Source organism: Mercenaria mercenaria, chromosome 5 (genome assembly GCF_021730395.1).
Source record: "Mercenaria mercenaria strain notata chromosome 5, MADL_Memer_1, whole genome shotgun sequence".
In the NCBI taxonomy this organism is placed as follows: domain Eukaryota; kingdom Metazoa; phylum Mollusca; class Bivalvia; order Venerida; family Veneridae; genus Mercenaria; species Mercenaria mercenaria.
Genome location: NC_069365.1, coordinates 66604382 through 66625160, shown reverse-complemented (window position 1 = coordinate 66625160; position 20779 = coordinate 66604382). Strand labels below are relative to the sequence as shown.

At 37.4% G+C, this 20779-nt stretch overlaps 1 protein-coding gene across 3 annotated transcripts; it reads right to left on the bottom strand.

Annotated features, from left to right (window-relative positions):
- Positions 1 to 233: 233 nt before the first annotated feature.
- LOC123557481 (anaphase-promoting complex subunit 10-like) lies at positions 234 to 19014 on the bottom strand. 3 transcript variants are annotated; one of them, XM_045348958.2, is made up of 4 exons: positions 18893 to 19014; positions 4530 to 4656; positions 3058 to 3238; positions 234 to 2003 (listed from the first exon to the last, which is right to left on the bottom strand). In XM_045348958.2, the coding sequence occupies exons 2-4, from the start codon at positions 4642 to 4644 to the stop codon at positions 1739 to 1741; spliced, it is 561 nt and encodes a 186-aa protein (XP_045204893.1). In that variant the 5' UTR covers positions 4645 to 4656; positions 18893 to 19014; the 3' UTR covers positions 234 to 1738. The 3 variants fall into 3 exon arrangements, with proteins under 3 accessions (XP_045204893.1, XP_045204895.1, XP_045204894.1); XM_045348960.2 differs by having other exon boundaries at positions 3058 to 3220; XM_045348959.2 differs by lacking the exon at positions 18893 to 19014 and adding an exon at positions 13323 to 13461.
- Positions 19015 to 20779: the final 1765 nt, after the last annotated feature.

The following is a 20779-nucleotide window of genomic DNA, read 5'->3' as shown; positions in this document are numbered from 1 at the left end:
AAAATCATTTGTTTTGCCAACCACCAGATAAACAGATGTTAACGCGTGACGTCACGGCGATCTCTCCTATAGGGTGAAAATCTAAGTTTTCTTAAGTATTTTTTTTTTACTTATTTAATGCAAAAACGAATTGCAAGTACATCAGGAATGCAGCTTCTTTTTTTTTCTTTTTTTTTTTTTTGGGGGGGGGGGAATTGTTCCTAAACACACATATACAACATAACACTTCTATCTGTTATGGTCCATTTATTGCAGTTGAAAAAAAAACACATATGGTGGATAAATTCAAAACTAATAGATAAAAGATAAATAATAAATGAGCATTTTTTCTTCAATGATTGATGCTAAGAACAGGTTCATCCCATGAATGTAACTATTATTTTTGAAAGCAAATTATTACATCAGTTTAGCTATGATGTAGCATACTTAAAATGTTCTAACTACACAAATACACCTGAAGTTACTGAATGTATGGTATACCTATTTTTAAAAAATAATTTAAATGCATGTGCATGAAAACTAATTATTGAGAAGAGAAACCAGACTCAGACAGCTGACACCTGTTTTATTTGTCTGATTTGTTTGCAAAAAATGTATTTCAATCATTATGAAATTAAATTAAATTTACTACTTCCTTGAAATTACATGCTGTGGATTGGCCCAACAACACAAATTAATCTACCATGAAAATAAATGATTTCACAATTTGTTATGCATTCAGTTATAATAACCAGTGTCCCTAGACTTTGCACCATTATCAGCTGGTTTTTTAAAAGTCGGCGATAATTTCAAAAATAAATCAGTGACTAGGGATGACTGAATTCAGACATAATTACTCTCCTACGTCAAATCCATCATCTTGTTGAAGATCGTGAATACTACCTCTATGTCTTGTGGTCTACCTTTAGAGCAACAAAAAGGGTTGGCTTACTAAATGGTGGTAAGCAATCATATAACAAGTTAAATTATTTCTGTTTTAATGTGTGAATTTTGTAATTTTTAACAACTGACAGCAATTTTATTACATTTCTTTCATCAACATTCACTCTGAAACCCTTCAGGTCTCTGAATACACAAAATTCTAATGCAGTCTTTCAGTTTTTCACAATTGTTTGAGTTACCTCCCCTCAGTCAAATTTCCTATTTTAGATTGTTATACAAAACTATACTGTTCCATTCTTCATTATCTATACACAAAAGTTTACTTAATTAAGAACACAGACAGCATATTTCATTTATGCACAATTTGGAAAGAAAAATATACAAAACACTGTCCTGGATTTGGCAGATCAAATATAAACAGTAGCTATGTCAACAAGTTTTATTAGGTACTAATTTTTATGGCATTTTCATCAGAAAACAATTATTAAAATTGCAGATTTTATGAAATTTCTAACAGTTTTGTGCAAACCTGAAAAATGTTCTTCATAACATAATACTCGTTAGTTTTCATAAATTTACTGCTGACAAGACATTAACCTCTGAAATAAGCATTTCTCTTTGAGTAGCAGTATTTTTAGCATTTCTTTCAAGTAGCAGTATCTAGTGGTAATTACTGTGTAATATGCATTACAGATTTTTTTCTAACATTTTCCCATAACTTTCAGTTCTATCATCACATGGTGCACTAGCTCCTGTCTTTATAGTATAAAATACACTTTAAAACCTCAGATCCTGGAAGCCCTAAGATCCCGACTTTTTTTTAACTGTAAACTTATGTGTTACCACTTTCTATTTACTATCTAAGATTAGCTCTCATATTAAATTCTAAACTGGTGAATTTTGGACACTTCTGCACCGGTGCTCTGATCTTAATTCTCCGGACATGAGTATCTCTACCATTTTGGTGGTTTGATAAAATAGCAATCTGAATCATAAATGTCCTGATAGGTTTTCCATTGATGTCTTTAAGTGGCACTGATATCCAGCCAATAGGTTCACTGAACTCTATCTGTTCAACTTCTACAAGATCGTTAAAATGGCTTCCTGCTCTTATTGACACTCTGAAAAAAAAAAACACAAAAAAAACTCCATCCATGTCTATCACAACCAGGAATCAACTACCGTAAAATAATTTTACATAAATCATTAAAATTTCTCAGGGGACTTATTTTTGTGGATTTCGTGGCTGTGTCAATCTACGATACTAAATCCGAACAATCAAGTAGAATTCCTATTCATTTTATCTTCCAAAGTTGAAATCCATGAATTCATATCACGACAATTTTGGCCAAAACCACGAAATTCCGTGCCCCCAACAATTCAATGATTTCATATTACTTAGTATTAATTAGTAAACTTTTTGAAGTGTTACCAAAATAAACTTTCGAAATATTAATCATAGAATTCAGTAATCAGCCTGTATTAGAAAACTTTTCAATCGGTAGTCCTTGAGAATTTGCTGGCTTACATAAACCTCAACTAAAATCCAATATAACGATACATAGCCTGGCTCCCTGGCTGCACATTTATTTTTTTCAAATACTCCAAACATTTAAAAGTAAATTTTGAGCTTCTTAAATAGCATATTTTAAACCATACAGCCCCTATGGTCAGAGTCAAGAGCAATAAAAATGTCAAAATAGGAACAACCTGCTGGAGCTATTTCCTTTTCCTGTAAATACAACAGAACAAACACAGGGATGGGAGCCAGTTTAACCTTTAGCCTGCTGGCAGCAACTGATTTTGCCTTTGCGACCAGTGCAGACCAAGATCAGCCTGCACATCCGTGCATTCTGATCATGGTCTGCACTGTTCGCTATTCAGGCAGTAAATTTTCAGTGAACAACCCCTTTGATTAATAACTGGTACTGCCCAAACTGGAAGACAGACCAGTCCATTTTAGAAATTTAGCAGGGTTAAAAGACAAAATGATTTACTCTATATAGAATACTACTGCGATAACAAGCATCATTTTTATGAATAGTGAAATTCAAATGTTTTCGTATTATGATTCTGTATGTATGTCATGCAAAACTTACATAATCTGAACGGAAAATACAGAAAAAAATTAACAAAAACAGCATTGATGAATGAGACAGTAGTAGAAGTTCAAACCTATTTGGTGTGTAGCTTTCATCTGCTTTGTAGTCAGTATATATACAGACATCGTATATGGTTGTTTTACGTCGGAACTGTATATTTACGAGGTGTGGCTGGGGACCGTCGGACTGCCAATAGGAATCATATGAGTCATCTCTCAACTGCTCTACTCCAAACCCTGGTACATACATGAAAACTATATGATCAAGGAATAGAATTATATATATATATATATTATAATACCAGATTTATATAGAACTCTAAAGTGACACATTTACATTTCTTGTTGTGGCTCGACACTGGTTAGTTCTTAACCTTTAGCCTGCTGATGGCAAGTGATCCTGCCTTTGCGACCAGTGCAGACCAAGATCAGCCTGCACATCCATGCAGTCTGATCATGGTCTGCACTGTTCGCTATTCAGTCAGTAAATTTTCAGTGAACACCCCTTCGAATTATAAATGGTATTGCCCAAACTGAATGATGCACCAGTCCATTTTAGAAATTTAGCAGGGTAAGGGTTAAAGTTCTCCCAATTTTGGTAAAAAGACGTATTTTGTGAAAGTGGCCTTTGGTACAAACTTACTAAAATACTTTGTATTACTGCATAGTTTTTGAATGAAGTAGAAAATCTGACAATAAAGAAAAATAACAGTTTGAAAAGTGTTAACAAAAACAAGTTTGATTAGAGTGAACAAAAACAACAGTTTTCATGATTTTTTTTATTTTGAAATATTTCACATCTTAATGTCAGTCTGATAGATAAAAGTTAACGTTTTATGTTCAACTCCTCAGAAACTGAAAATGTCTACCTGCATGTGTCTCATATATGGGGTCAGAAGTTGAGCTGCTTATGCAGTACCTTAAGTCCATGACCAGCACAACGACACAAAATATGTTCAGTCAATTTATGTTGTTGAAAGTAAATGTAGGATATATTTATTATTATTATATCAGATTTATATCGCCCTTTTCATGATAAACATGTTCAAAGGCACTTCACATATAGCGAACGCAGCCACATAGGGCGCGAAGTTCATCCTCTACTAGTATAGACACATAGCGACCTGACCAGAGGGACAGAGTGAGATAAAGCCCCCAGAACAGAGAGAGAGAAATCCTTTTTTTTTAAAATACAAGGCCTGTCCGGCTAACTTAGCCTAGCTCTTTGCGAAAAGACAGTCTGGTTCTTTAACGTGCCTGGTGTATAGCACCGATACACGCGACGACGTCTTTCCTTTGCAAGAACCAGTACAGGCCTTTTATATATTTATATGACCACATCAACATAGTGCTTGGATGTGTTGACTATCTTCTGCTTTTTATTTCATGTATGCAGATGCCTGGATGAAAAGTTACCAAAACTACCGTTGCAGACAGAACTTGCTTCCATGAACAGAAAAGTAGGAAATCTTCATGTTTCTAGCTGATTACTGGATGCAAAGACACTTCCAGGTAGAATACAGAATTACTAAACAACTATTGTTACCTGCTTTACAAGAAGACAGAGACCACACTGCCTGGTTACCCACTTCTCTATATACACCATCTTTCTCCTCTTTAAACACATCCAGGTCTTGGCTAGCAGTTACCTTAGTAGCCATGGAACACTAGTTCTAAAATCACAAAGAATATATATTTGTTACAACAGACAGGCCAGACCCATAGAAGCTTTACATTCTATCCAGAAGTAATTAAAGTGTAGTAGAGTCTGTATACCAATACCCGCTATACTGTAAAATCATTTAATATCGTGGGCATGAAATTTCATTGTTTAGGTCAAAACAGCAATTTCATGGGGATATGAATTTGTGGATTTCAATGTTTGAACATAAAATGAATTCTAATTTTATTTGTTTACTGGTATTAAATTTCATGGACTGACTCAACCACGAAATCCACAAAAATTAGTCCCCCACGGATATTAATGATTTCACAGTATGTATTTATGAAGACTAAACAAGAGGGCCATGAAGGCCCTGTATCGCTAAGCTGATCTATTGACCTAAAGATCATCAAGAATAACATTCTGACCAAGTTTCATTAAGATATGGTCATAAATGTGGTCTCTAAAGTGTAAACTAGCTTTTCCTTTGATTTGAACAGGTGACCTAGTTTTTGACCCCACATGACCCAGATTCGAATTTGACCTAAAAATCATCAAGATTAACATTCTGACTAAGTTTCATGAAGATACAGTCATAAATGTGACCTCTAGAGTGTTAACAAGCTTTTCCTTTGATCTGACCTAGTGACCTAGTTTCTGACCCCAACTGACCCAGATTTGAACTTGACCTATAGATCATCAAGATCAACGTTCTGACCAAGTTTCATTAAGATATGGTCATAAATGTGGCCTCTACAGTGCTAACTAGCTTTTCCTCTGATTTAACCTGGTGACCTAGTTTTTGATCCTACACGACACAGATTCAAACTGGACCTCAAGACCATCAAGATTAACATTCTGACCAAGATTCATGAAGATACAGTCGTAAATGTGGCCCCTACAGTGTTAGCAAGCTTTTCCTTTGATTTAACCTGGTGACCTAGTTTTTGACCCCAGAAGCCGCAATATCGAAATCGTCCAAGATTTTATTGAGGGGAACATTCTGACCAAGTTTCATTAAGATTGGGGCAAAATTGTGACCTCTAGAGTGTTAACAAGCCTTTCCTTTGATTTGACCTGGTGACCTAGTTTTTTGATCCCATACGACCCAATATCGAACACGTCCAAGATTTTATTGAGGGGAAGATTCTGACCAAGTTTCATTAAGATTGGGCCAAAATTGTGACCTCTAGAGTGTTAACAAGCTTTTCCTTTGATCTGATCTAGTGACCTAGATTTTGACCCCACCTGACCCAGATTTGAACTTGACCTATAGAACATCAAGATCAACATTCTGACCAAGTTTCATTAAGATAAGGTCATAAATGTGGTCTCTACAGTGTTAACTAGCTTTTCCTCTGACTTGACCTAGTGACCTAGTTTTTGACTCCAGATGACCCAATATCGTACTTGTCCAAGATTTTATTTAGGGGAAGATTCTGACCAAGTTTCATTAAGATTGGGCCAAAATTGTGACCTCTAGAGTGTTAACAAGCTTTTCCTTTGATCTGACCTAGTTTTTGACCCCACCTGACCCAGATTTGAACGTGACCTATAGATCATCAAGGTCAACATTCTGACCAAGTTTCATTAAGATAAGTCATAAATGTGGCCTCTACAGTGTTAACTTGCTTTTTCTTTGATTTGACCTGGTGACCTAGTTTTTGACCCCAGATGACCCAATATAAAACTTGTCCAAGATTTTATTTAGGGGAAGATTCTGACCAAAATTCATTAAGATTGAGCCAAAAATGTGACCTCTAGAGTGTTAACAAGCTTTTCGTTTGATTTGACCTGGTGACCTAGTTTTTGACCCCAGATGACCCAATATCAAACTCATCCAAGATTTTATTCAGGGGAACATACTGACCAAGTTTTATTAAGATTGGGCCAAAATTGTGACCTCTAGTGTGTTAACAAGCTTTTCGTTTGATTTGACCTGGTGACCTAGTTTTTGACCCAAGATGACCCAATATCAAACTCATCCAAGATTTTATTCAGGGGAACATTCTGACCAAGTTTCATTAAGATTGGGCCAAAATTGTGACCACTTGAGTGTTAACAAGCTTTACCTTTGATTTGACCTGGTGACCTAGTTTTTGACCCCAGATGACCCAATATTGAACTCATCCAAGATTTTTATTGAGGGTAACATTCTGACCAAGCCACAAATGTGGCTTCTAGAGTGTTAACAAGGCAAATGTTGACGCTCGATGCACACCGCACGCCGACGGACGCCGGACAATGACCGGTCACAGTAGCTCACCTTGAGCACTTCGTGCTCTGGTGAGCTAAAAAGAGATAAGGAATGCAATATGACACACCAACAACACCACTCACAGTGGAAATAATAGTACAGAATACAATGTCACATCAATCTACCAGCTATATTAGGTGATGAAGGCAAAAAATAAACCTTACAGTCCATCTGTTTGTTTGTTTTGGGTTTACCTAACAAGTGTTCCTGGATTCTGTACCAGTACAAGCCTGTTCTCCGCAAGTAACTGCCAACTTCCCGACATGAATCAGAGGTGGAGGACGAATGATTTCTGACACAATGTCTTTTATCAAATTGTCACGGAGAACACATGGCCCGTCCAGGGATAGAACTCACGGTCCCGCGATCTGTAAATCTGTGCTCCCCTATTGGGCTTAGCGGGCGGGTTCCTGTACAGTCCATTTTTACACTAAGAGGGAAGGGGTAGCACCTGATTTTTGAAGGGAAAATAGCTTGGTATATAGACAAATGGGTGAAAAAATCCTGATGTAAAATCAATTTTAAGGGAACAAGAGCTGTCTGTAAGACAGCCAAGCTCGACTATTCGAAATATTGTCCCAGAAGCAGGAAAATATTACCCAAAAAGGTTAAATATCAAAAGAGTTTTAAGTTCAAAAGGGGGAATAATTTGACCAAAATGCATATCAGTTATGGGACTTGCTGCTATCAACTAGTTTTATAACCCCGAAGGCACACGTGAAGTTTCAGTTCAATATCTGCATTAGTTTTGGAGATAGAAACTTGCATGTAAAACTTTAACCAGAATTTTCAAAGTCCAAAAGGGGGCATAATTTGCTCAAAATACATGCAAGAGTTATGGGACTTGATCCAGTGAGGTTAGTAATTGATCTAGAAAAAGAAAAAATAAGTTTCAAATCTATATGCCTTTTAGTAATAGCTGTATGTACTTGCACCCAAAACTTTAACCAGAATTTGCTAAGTCCAAAAGGGGACATAATTTGGCCAAAATGAAGGTCAGAGTTATGGGACTTGCTGCTATCAACTAGATTTATAACCCCGAAGACACATGTGAAGTTTCAAATCAATATCTGCATTAGTTTTGGAGATAGTAACTTGCATGTAAAACTTTAACCAAAATTTTCTAAGTCTAAAAGGGGGCATAATTTGCTCAAAAAACATGTCAGAGTTATGGGACTTGACCCAGTGAGGTTGGTAATTGATCTAGAAAAAGAAAAAATAAGTTTCAAATCTATATGCCTTTTAGAAATAGCTGTATGTACTTGCACGCAAAACTTTAACCAGAATTTTCTAAGTCCAAAAGGGGGCATAATTTGGCCAAAATGAAGGTCAGAGTTATGGGATTTGCTGCTATCAACTAGATTTATAACCCCGAAGATACATGTGAAGTTTCAAATCAATATCTGCATTAGTTTTGGAGATAGTAACTTGCATGTAAAACTTTAACCAAAATTTTCTAAGTCTAAAAGGGGGCATAATTTGCTCAAAATACATGTCAGAGTTATGGGTCTTGACCCAGTGAGGTTGGTAATTGATCTAGAAAAAGAAAAAATAAGTTGCAAATCTATATGCCTTTTAGAAATAGCTGTATGTACTTGCACGCAAAACTTTAACCAGAATTACCGGACGGCTAGACACTTCCTTTCATTTTTTCGGTAATCCAGGTTGAATCATGAAATCACATCACAATCTTTTGTCTGTCTGACAAGGGTACAGTTCTGTTTCTGAGCTTTTTTTTTTCAAAACTTAGTAAAACCTGATAATTAGTGTCAGGATATTACACTCCTTCAGGGATTAGGGGTATCCTCCAGGCACATGTCATAACATATTTGCAGTGCTAGCCCTGGCCATTATAAATTAATGGCCACTTTTTTTTTCAGGGAAAAAATTAATAGACAAACTTGATGCGCGCGTAATTCGAATGCGCTTTTGCATTTCAATGAAAAAGATAAAACACGGTATTTATAACTGTTTTCTTTTTCATGAAACATTTAAACACATTTTATTTTTCAATTATCATTTTTCATGTTTATCATAGGCTTTGAATAATCATACATTTATGCATATGTTTGTATTCAGATGTCACTGAAAATACCATTTTAGTATGTGACATGACCCATTGTGAATTCTTGTCAAGAATGATCATTACTTTTGTGACGAAATTCAGGGCTAAAGCCAGGCTAAGATTTTAGGGAGAAGTCACTTCTCCCTCAGCTAAGATTAGGGAGAAGGGGAGAGATTTTAGGGAGAAGTGACAAGATTTTAGGGGAAATGTGGAAATATTTTAATGCCATGACATGCAAGTTGAAAAAGGAACTAAATATGCTTAATATAATGTTACTATTTTTATTATTTCCTGTCTTTGTTTAAGTCTATTGATTTAAAGTAAATAACAAATTCAATCAAAATGTCAGTGATTCTGTTTTCTTATCCTTGTAAACCTTGTGAATCTAATGTGATTAAACTGCAAATTAAAGTTTTTTTTTCACTCTTGCAACGATTGCCCAAACCAAGAAAACCCTTTGAATATAAATACAATTTAAAAAAGTTTATTCCATATCAGCAAAAAAAAAAATAAACTCCCAGTGCTATGCACTCAAAGTCGCAGTCACTTTAAATAACAGGTGTGTATTTATCCTGGTTCTGAATTAAACACATGTCAATAGCAGTGACATCACTATGACATCACATGGAATACACCTCTTTTTTGATCTGCTGGTGTCTTCTTTGATCTGCTGGTGTCGGCACACATTAAAAGAAACAGTTGTCAAACAGGTTAAACCCAGTTTCTGATGGCAGGTGTCAAAAATTTGGGTAAATTTAAGTTAGGTTATTTAAGTCACAGAAAGTGTCAGTGATAATATTATGTTTCTGAAGTCTTGGTTTTGAAAAATACGAGTAAAATTAAGTGGATTTAAGGAAATTACTGAGCCAGTCAAGGTAAGATACTTTCTAAAGGTCAAAAAAGAATGTATAAGCTAATGTAATGTAAATCCCTACTGTTAATTTGTGCTTGTCCGCGGACAGACAGAATGCAAAAACGCACTTTTTGTTCGCCGTCTAAAAGTCTCGAGTCGGACATAGAAATTCCACATCTGAAGGAATTATGTTTAATTAATTTGTTTGTTTGGTAATTTAATGTCGATTTAATGATCAAGGATAGTGATGATAATTGTTGCTTTAAACTTCTACACGATCAATGGTACACACATGCGGATCAATTAGTGAAGTATACCTCGTACGCATGTTTGCGATTAACAAATCAATTAAGCGTGTCATCATTTAGAAGGGGTAATTATGCCTCTGGGCAAATACGCTTCCTGCTACCAACTTCGCACATTTTTGTCGATAAAACTACGTATGTTCCAACAGTTTAAGGACAATTTTTTGCAGTATTTTTTTTGTAGCATTTTTATAAATTAATCGCCATTTTCTATCGCCAAAAATTGCGTTTTAATCGACACCTTAATAAAATAATCGCCATTTGGCGATAATGTCGATTGTATTTGATTAATCTCTGGATATCTTGTTAATTGTACTTAACTGCTATGACATTAGGTCAAAATACCCAAGTTTATTTAATTACCTATATATTCTAGATAATCTTATCAACATTATCCCTACTTCTGTTTATTTTTAATTTACATTGTCTATGTAGCCTACCGTAACAGCAAATGACACAATGCATGATTTTCCGATTTATATCTCTGGAATTCCCATGCTACTATTATTAGTTTCCAAAAATAACCATCCAATGGTACAATTGAACATGCATGATCGACCACGTGATGCCCAATCAAAACCTTCGAAAACCTCCGGATTATTCCGTATAGATCATTAGATGGATGACGTCATGGCGCACTTGTTTTTACTTTGAGTCTGGTAAATTCGGCCAGTCCTGACTTCTTGTTTAAATGATGATAGTTTAAAATATCCTGGTATGTATTTGCATGTATTCAAAAAGAAATAAATAGTATGGAAAAAGTTGAGTCGAAATTTATTATTTTTTGTTTGAAAACGATTTGATGAAGCCTTCGTACTATTAGTAAACGTTACAAGTTTATCAAACGGGTGCACAAATCGAACTTCAAATAAGCACGATCTATATACATGTGACGCAGTGCTTCCCTATAGACAATATGGCGTCTTCCAACGCATAAACGCTGGTAAAAAATACTACGGGTCATTAATCTAACTAGTCATTAGTCAAGTTATTATTCCAGTGTATTTTTTCCTTTAATTCTAGTCAAGTAACAGTTACTAGTCTTTGTTGTTGCTCATAATAAATTAAGTCTTTCTGCGAGTTTTTCAATATTTTTATGACCACTACCATAGCTGTAAGTCTTACCATAAAAATGGTGGTACATGTATACCGTGGTAATTAGGAAAAAAACGTGGTATACCGCGGTATTTTTTCAAGGTGGTACCCAGCCCTATGAGATATGGCCATAATTTCACTCTTCTTTTCATACATTTAAGTCCGATTGGGCAATAATACTTTCTAATCTCGATTGGGCTTTTAAGCCCGATCAGGCAATGTGACAAGTCCGTTTATAATAGGAAGTGTCTAGCCGTCCGGTAACCGGACGCCTAGCCTGCATTCTAGCCGTCCAGTAATTGATTTCTTAATGAATATGTAATGATTTTATATAGTTTTAACTGTTATTCAATTAAGATACCAATATTTATCTGATTTTTCAGTCGATAAAACGACTGAGTTCGTGTTTGTATACAAATCTGTTGATATTCTATTTTTAGAAATGATAAAACATTGATTGCCGAACGTCAATGTTATTTTGTAAAAAGTAATGTTTTTCTAACGGCCTAAGCTTAATTCCTAAAACACAAGTTTATCAATATTTTTTTTTTGATGAATGGAAATCTTGTAAAACAAGCAATTCATTAATTAATGTTGACTATTATTTCAAAATAAAATGGATTAATTATTGTTTTTCTAAAAGTTTTGAACATCACAATGCCGCTACTGAAATTAAAAATCATTTAAAACAGTTATTCATTATAAAAATATTTGAATACTAAAATAAGAAAATAATTATTGTAAATATTTCAAAACTGTTTTATTTTGAAAATCCAGTGTAAAAGTTGTTATAATTAAAAAATTCTGACCCCATAAAACATTGTTTAGCCCGCCACCAGATGAACAGATTTTAATGAGTGACGTCACGGCGATGTCGCCATTATTGATTTCGGCAAACTTGCGTTTTATCAGCTGAATAATGCAGTGATTTATTCAAGACGATTAAAAGTAAATCTTTAGTATGTATTCACACAAAAGTTTGTTTGCAGATAAGTATCGATAGCTTTAGCATGTTAAGTAAATAACAGGTATCATTATTGTTCATTAGGAAAGCTATTACCGGACGGCTAGAACGCAGGCTAAGCTTCCGGTTACCTAGCTTAAGTTAAGATCTTCAGCTCTCTCGGTTTATATACTGGATTTGGACGGGAGAGCTGAAGTGCACTCCGTAGGGAAATCATACCAATAATCGTGCCAGAAATCTGACACGCTCGCGTTTGTACATTTTAAAAGAAATCGGCAGCAGCACTTTCTGATCAGTTAATATATAGTAAAATCTACCATTGTGCCAAATTTTACGCATTAAAACCCATAATTGATGGCAGAACTACCTGACAATTTTGAACTGGTCTGAAACGTTTACTCTACGCTGCCATCTTGCTCCTTTGAAATACGAGACTGACCTTTCACCCGCGCGAACCGCTAAGAGAGCACTCACATGTGCCGCTTCGTATTTGAAGTTGCATCAGCATCCCGGTGGCACAAAAACTTGAGAAAATGGTTATTTTTTATTGAAATTGATTTGAATTATTACTTTCATAGATAAATCCTTAAGAAAACTTGTATGTATAAATCATTTCTTTTGTTTACAAGGTGCTCTAGAGACTCTACATGTGTATTTTTAGCGGCTCGCGCTGTTACGTCATGCGAGAATCTCGTTGTAGCTATTCAACAATGGCCGCCGAAATGATGCTGATCTAGCAGTGACTTGTAAAAATTGGCGATTTTATTGTAAGATTTGCTTCCAGAATTTGATAAATGGTGTTAACTGATGTAGAAGTGATTACTTTATCAAGATATCCATACATCTTCGTTCAAAATTTCAGTTGACTACGTTTGCGACGAAAAGTTGGACAACTTTTTATTTTGGTATGGTTTCATAGTAGGCCTGGTCCAAAACTCTAAAGCCGCAACTATGAAAAAAATAAAATATAAAAAAGCAGCATTTAGAGTTTTGGAAGCCAGGACTACCGGTTACCGGACAACACTTCCTTTTTATAGCGAAAATGGCCTTCGCTATACAGGAGTTGACACTCCTATTAGAGGCAGAAAAGGTTCCTAACCCTAACAGGCAGATATAACTACAATACAGGTCACTTACTACCCAGATGGCCCTGGATTTCGGTGGATAAGCAAGAATACACAAATTGATACAATGGAGTCTGGTTGTGAAGCGATGCTGCTCGTCGGTGATTGGTCCTCCTGGCCATGTGATAGGAATCATCCTCTCCGATTGGCTGGTTCTCCTGTGACCTCTTACTGTGACCTAACTAACCCCAACTACGTTCCCACTACACTCCCCCCCCCCCCCCCCCCCCCCCCGTTCTATAAAGTTGGTCACCAGGGTCCGTGTGAATCACACAGAAAAGAGATGGCCTGGGAGGCTATAGATGGGTTCCTCGTAGAGACAGGCATAACAGGGATACCCTGCTTAATAATAATCATGGAGGTTTCACCATTAACGATTTTACATCTGGTGCAAAACAGACCAGACAACAAGGACTTCTGAAATCATGGACGAGATTCCCCCATAGGAGATTAATTGTCATTTAGAACATTTAGAAGTGGTTGTTCTAAACATCTCTTTTAATAACTGGAATTAAGGTCATGCGATCCCCATACTGACCTAAGTTCATAATTTTCTGGGTAACCCAGATAAACATATCAAATTATTAAGGTCCTGGGAAACCCAGGGGAAGAACTAATACCGATACTAATGCATACCAGGAACTACACATACTTACATCAGTTTATAACTTTAAGGTTACCCAAAAAGGCATAATAAATCATTAAGGCGCTGGGATACCCTGCGGAACAATATGTCTTATCAAAGTGTATCATGGGATACCCATACTGCAGTACACCAGGACATACCACAAAATGTACCTAGCAAAACATTCAGATCTGAGAACTCCCCAGTCATTGAAATACCTCATTTAAGATCATGGGACCCCCATATTGATCTTAAGAAGCAAAGCTGTCTAAAGTTTGGACCATTCTGCATTAAGGTTTAAAGAGACCCAGTAGAATTTATAGTCTATGGAAATAGTTTAGCACTCGACAGTATCAGGATAAGTTATCCCAATGATAAACCTGGGATGCCCATTAGGCTTGGGGTGCACTGAGCAGATGGACAATTTCTACATCTAGAACAAGGATAAACCCGGGATACCAGGAGGCTGGGGAGACCCCAAGAAGATGGACACAGTTTCTAAGTCTATTGAAGGACGAGGCATTGCCTCTACTGATCCGTATAGGAAAAAGGATCTGAAGTAGGCGATCCGTGACCCGGAGTCCCTTTCCCCAGGCCCTTAGCCCAAGGATCTCTATTGCTAAGACCAGACCGGTCCTGTGACAGATCCCGGAATCCCCATCCCCATCTGGAAGAGGTTTTTGCTACAGCCCAAAGGATGCTGTGGTTAAATAAAGGCTGCACAGACTTTGGTCTCACACTAGGAATGTTAGCAGGTGATACCAAAATACAATCAGACCCACAAGTGAGACTCTGGCACACCATGCCCCTACTGTTCTGTCCATCTGAACAGGAGACCTGAACACATCCCAAAAACCCTACACCAACAACCTCTCTTTCAGTATCTCCACAATGATGTGAAACTGTTGCGGCAGAGGCAATGAGGCCCTGACTGAACCTGTCAGAATTCAATATTATTACCCTGGACTGTGAACGGAAAGTGTAGTACAAACTTTCTATCCCTGAACGAAGGGGCGAGTAAAACCCTGAGGGAGGGAGTGGTACAGAGTACAATGACAAGGTTGCTGGTGGTGGCAACCCCCAAGCAAGTGAACCTTCATGGGCAAAGCCCGGTAGGAATAAACTAACTGTTGGTTCTCCCACGTGATAAGGCGGCAATTTCCCAGAATGATTGAAGGGCAATACCCTACCATGCTCTTGATATTGAACATAGCTGCTAGTATCAGGTCCGCAAACCTTTGGAATACAATGGCCTCTGAGCTTTCCACCGGTGCCTTGACCTTTAGTAACAAGATTCCCTACTATTTCTGATTCATCTATGACCTTACGTTCCCCAGATGCCACTTGAGGTCCAGATGACTTTGTACTGAACTGGGCTTTAGTTTGGCATAAACTTGGCAAGGAGTTTAGTGGAAGACATTGGTCATGGCCTTCAACCCTAGAGTCTGAAGTCCCAGATTTGCTGTCAAAAGAGTTACTCTTGTAAAAACCAGTCTCCGAGTTGGGCAAATCTGACGTACCATTTTGCCTATTTCCTTTAGCCACCAGAGATACATCAATTTCACTTATAGGATATCTTATTGTAAGGCAGTTCCTATGATTATCTTCTTGAATTACCATTAAAATATACAGGCCAGTATTAAAAAGAGTCACAGTGTTGTGCTCAAGAACATTATTGGATAACTGCTCCCTAAAAGCCGTATCTTTGTTATTGTCACAATCTGCAGGGCACTCGGATACTGGAGCTAATTGAGTACCCATAGTGTTTAATTTGCACAGGGTTGTTGCAACCAGGGTATTTGCAATGTTCATGCTTTGGTGCAAAGCTAACTGGACATTAGGATCAGGAGTGAATACGGTTTCCGTATTGTTTAAATTGAACAAGGCCCTTGGGGGATAGGAAGATACTGTATCAGTATTAATGTGTAAATCACATGGGGTGCTAGAGCTGGGGATGACTGTAGCATCCATGTTGTCTATAGCACACATGGAACTAGAAGAAGTGTTACATACATTATCTGCCTTATTGTACAGAGCACGTGGAGCACTAGAGACAGGAGTGACTAGGGTAACCATACTTTCTGGGGCATCCAAAGATATGGTAAGTACGGTATCTGCTTTATGGTATAGGGCGCTAGCGTTTGTGGCTGATACGGTACCGGTGTTATTAATAGTGCACATGGCGTTGGAAGGAAAGGTAAGTACTGTATCCGTAACACCATCCAATTCATATGGGGTGCTAGACTGGTGGTCTACTACGGTATCCACATTGTCTATATTGCATGTGGCATTGGACAGAATGGTAGTTACAGTATTTGTATTACTGTCCATATTGCACTGGGTGCTGGCATTAAGGGTTAATACGGTAGCCGTATTTTCTAAATTACTGGGGGCGCTCAGAGAAAGGTTAAGTATGGTATCTGAACCAACACACATAGTGCGAAGATCATGAGTGGGTACAGTCTCTGATTGTGAATGGTCTCCTTCACTAATTAACTTGCTGGGAATCAGTAATTTAGTGGTGTCAGCAACATTACTCCCACCATTATCTGATGCAGAGTTATCAAACTGGCTACTGGTCAGTCTACTGCTCCTCTGCAGAGACTCATCACTGACTCCCTCAAGACTGGAATCTGGACTCAATAAAGAACTAACAACCCCAGAGCTATTTGCCTGCTCTCCCCAAGGTTTCAGACATGCTCCCCACATGAGAGCACTACTATCATTTTCCCCCACACTCTCCCCACTTCTAAGAGAGCTTGATGATTTGCATTCAGTAACTTGGGACAAATCCTGCTCTGCAAAGTCCAGAAAGTTAAAGAACTGTTCAAGGTCTTCATCTGATTTTATTGGAACCCGGGGGACACAAGGCACACTACCCTGATCCTTAACTAGAGTATCACAGGACAAATCCCCCAATTCCGTTGAGGTACTTAACTCACACATTTCAGGGGAAATCTCGGATTTGGAAAAGTGTGAGGAGGCTTCCTCCCTTAGCACACTCTCATTCAGGAGATTAATTTCTGACTTAAGGGCTCCTATGACTTCATCATCTTCCTTAAATTTCTTTAAACTAGACTCAACAATTTCGTCGGAGTAGTTCTTCCACCACGATGACTTGTCATTCAGGGACTTATTTTTATTTCTTAGAATTCGTGTACAAGTCATCAGATACTCCACACAAACACAATATATGTCGCATTTCTCTGTCAATGTATCTACTTTCTTTTGGAGGCGATCCCTCTGGTATTTTAGTTCTTGATTCTCACCCTCCAGAACTTGTATTCTCTGTGATAAACTTTTATTACGTATTGGCGAATTGTAGGAACAGTTAGCCCCATGGGGAGTTAAAGGAAAAGTCACGGGATACCCGACATGTGTTTCCGAGAGATACGGGAGGTTATTAGCATGACCTTGGCTCAAGACCTTTACCGAAGATGCAGCCGGCACTGGTGTCACAGGCAGCGTATCATAGGTCGTCTTACATGGTGTGTGGGGGACTACTGTTTTTGGTGAAGACCACCCATGCCCCTCTTCTGCCGTCATGCCTAGTGTGTGAGGGGATACCACCTCAGGGGGAAAATATTCTAATTGTCTATTGGCTGTAATGCCTGGTGTGAACGGGGATAACGCCCCTGGGGACCAATATCCAAACCCCCAATTAGCCCTCCTGTCTCGTGTGTGAAGGGCTACCCCTCCCGGTGAAGGCCACCCATACCCCCACATAGGCGGGTAAAATCCGAATTGAGGCCCAGCCCCACCCGAGTTACCTGGGGATTTTGTATTGCTGCAAGGGGTACTTACTTTCTCAGCCATAACCTTAGATATAAAGTATAAAGCTGATATATCTGTTGTAAATTAAAATACTTGATAATTTGCTATTTGTTTTCTTGAACCTCAATACAGACAATATCCTTACACCCTCTCTAATTTTTATTCTTTTTGGCCTTTGATGTAAAAGCAATAAGATAATATATGTACAGTAACAGGGAAGGATACCTTCCACAAATTTACCAAAAGAAACAGTACACTTACTGTCTTTCTATCCTTGAATTGAATAGAATGGAATGAAATAACTTTTTGAATAATTTGGAAAAATTCCAAGTCACCGGTTGTTGTTGTTACCGGAACTTCCGGCGTAAAATGAAAGTACTTTCGGTTTGGCACGTTTTCCGTGCGCGAGGCCTAAACTTCTGAAAAATATGACAAAACAATTTCTTTTGTCCAAGCAAATTTAATCCACTAAAAGAATGTTCAAACCAAATCGATATAACCCCAAAAGAATAACCGTTTGAGCCTTACGGCGATTTTCCCAGTTTTTTGACAGTCCGCAGGCTGTATAAACCGGGCTAGAAATTATAGAAATAACCCTTACTAATCTTACACAGGAATCCTGTTCAGAAAAAAACCTGGCCAAAGGGACAGTTCAAAGGCTTTCGCCTTCTACTAGGTAACGGACAGGGACCTACTAGGGAATTTCCAGGCGAGATGTTCTCGATTACTTCTGACACCAATATAGCGAAAATGGCCTTCGCTATACAGGAGTTGACACTCCTATTAGAGGCAGAAAAGGTTCCTAACCCTAACAGGCAGATATAACTACAATACAGGTCACTTACTACCCAGATGGCCCTGGATTTCGGTGGATAAGCAAGAATACACAAATTGATACAATGGAGTCTGGTCGTGAAGCGATGCTGCTCGTCGGTGATTGGTCCTCCTGGCCATGTGATAGGAATCATCCTCTCCGATTGGCTTGTTCTCCTGTGACCTCTTACTGTGACCTAACTAACCCCAACTACGTTCCCACAACATTTTAATTATAATATCCGGTTAGACATCAAAAAAGCTTTGATAGCAAAAATGTAAAATGTAAGAATATTAAATTATGAACATCAAACTCGATCGAAGTTTGCTATTGATGATTCGAAGTACAAGTAGATACAGTAAATCCTTACTGCTTATGGTTCAATCCAAGACAAAACCTTTCAGGCAACACACAAAACTATTTTTCATTTGCAAACATTACCTTCTTACAAATGGAGTAGTAAATTAAAAGGGAAGTAACTTTAGGTTGCTCCTATTTAGCGTGCCGTACTGTACCGTTCACTTTTTATTCTTCTGTACGGAATGATGATCTATCTATCTACGGAGATACTCCCAACAATCAACCTCTGATCATAACTGGGAGGTCGGGGCAGTTGTTAAAAACATGTTGCTATGTTACATGATACATGATATTCATGTTGTTAAAAGAGTAAGAGCAGTAATATATACAGCTTGTTAAAAATAAAAACAGGATGATGACATTAGTACATACGAATCTAGGTCAGATGTGAAGCGCTGAAGGTTCACACTGTCCTTGATGTTATAAGGTAAGGCGTTCCAGTATCTGATTGAGCGGGGAAAGAAGGGGTTCATATGATATTGTGTTCTTGAAGATGGAATGATAAAGTTTAAATTTCTAGAGGTTGTCAGGTGGTTATGATCTACAGAGACGAGCTTGTGTGATATTTTATACAACATAACTGGAACAACTGATACGTATTAGAACTTCCTGAACATAATTAAAGATGCATGTATTCTTCTTTGTTCTAATGTGTGTCATTTAAGAGCTTCAAGCATTGATGTTACGCTGCTTTGGTACGAGTAGTCATTTATAACATATCTGGCTGCAGCTCTTTGTACCTTTTCTATTTCATATGTTAAGTTTTTCTGCCATGGATGCAATATGGTGTTACAGTATTCTAGTTGTGGGCGAACGTATGTTTTGTAGGCAGTTTCTTTGATATTACGGTTTTTACATTGTACATTTCTTTTTATAAATCTGAGGGTGTTACTAGCTTTTGAAGATGTAAATTCAATATGTTTCTTCCAACTGAAGTCATCACTAATAGTAATGCCAAGATATTTAGCATTTTTTTGTGGTTTTTAGTTCTTGATTATGTAATTTATATGGAAAGATGATATTTTTTCCTTTTTTTAGAGATTCTTATGATTTCGCATTTATCAGGATTAAATTCCATAGACAATTTACGTTCCCATTCTTCTAATTTTGTCAAATCATCTTGAAGTTTATAGGAGTCTACTAATGAGTCGATAGTGAGGTATATGATGGTGTCATCAACAAATAAGCGTATTCTACTTTTAACAGAGTCGGGAAGGTCATTGATGAAACAAAGGAAGAGACAAGGACCCAACACTGAACCTTGGGGAACCCCTGAAAGAACTGGTAAAGAATCAGAGTGTGAGCCTTCAACTACTACAGATTGAGAACGATTACTAAGGAAAGACTGAATCCAGGATAAAGATGTTTTGTTGACACCAAGTTTCATAAGTTTGTAGAGAAGAAGTTGATGATCGACTCTATCGAAAGCTTTCGAGAAATCCATTACAATGAGATCTGTTTGTTTTCCAGATTGGAGATTGTCAAAAATTTCCTGTGTGAAGGATAAAAGTTGAGTCTCACAGCTATGTTTAGAACGGAAGCCATGTTGGAAAGATGTGAGAAGATTGTTACTGTCGAGATGGCGCATGATGTTTGAGACCATGATATGCTCCATTAGTTTGGAAGCTATGATGAGGTCTGTGTTATGAGTCATTTTTTGATGATAATTATCCTCGAAGATAATTTATTTTTAAGCCTTTCATAGATATTCATTATTTAAGTTAATCAAAGCATGCACTATAAACATGTTAAAGCAAGTTAGGTCTGGTATCATTTAAGACAAAATATACCTCATATTATAAAAGATACAAATGAAGACTCCACACTGTGCATCCAAAGTCAGATTTGGATCTGTACTGGTCCTTTCAAGATGATTATATTTCATTTATTCGTTTGA

Bases quoted from the DNA above. Each gene is read 5' to 3' on its own strand.
- LOC123557481 (XM_045348958.2), bottom strand. From the start codon at position 4,644: ATGGCTACTAAGGTAACTGCTAGCCAAGACCTGGATGTGTTTAAAGAG. The intron at 3,239-4,529 runs GTAACAATAGTT...TTGATCATATAG, and splicing joins TCTGTCTTCTTGTAAAGCAG to TTTTCATGTATGTACCAGGG. The intron at 2,004-3,057 runs GTTTGAACTTCT...TTTTTTTTTCAG, and splicing joins GAAAGCTACACACCAAATAG to AGTGTCAATAAGAGCAGGAA.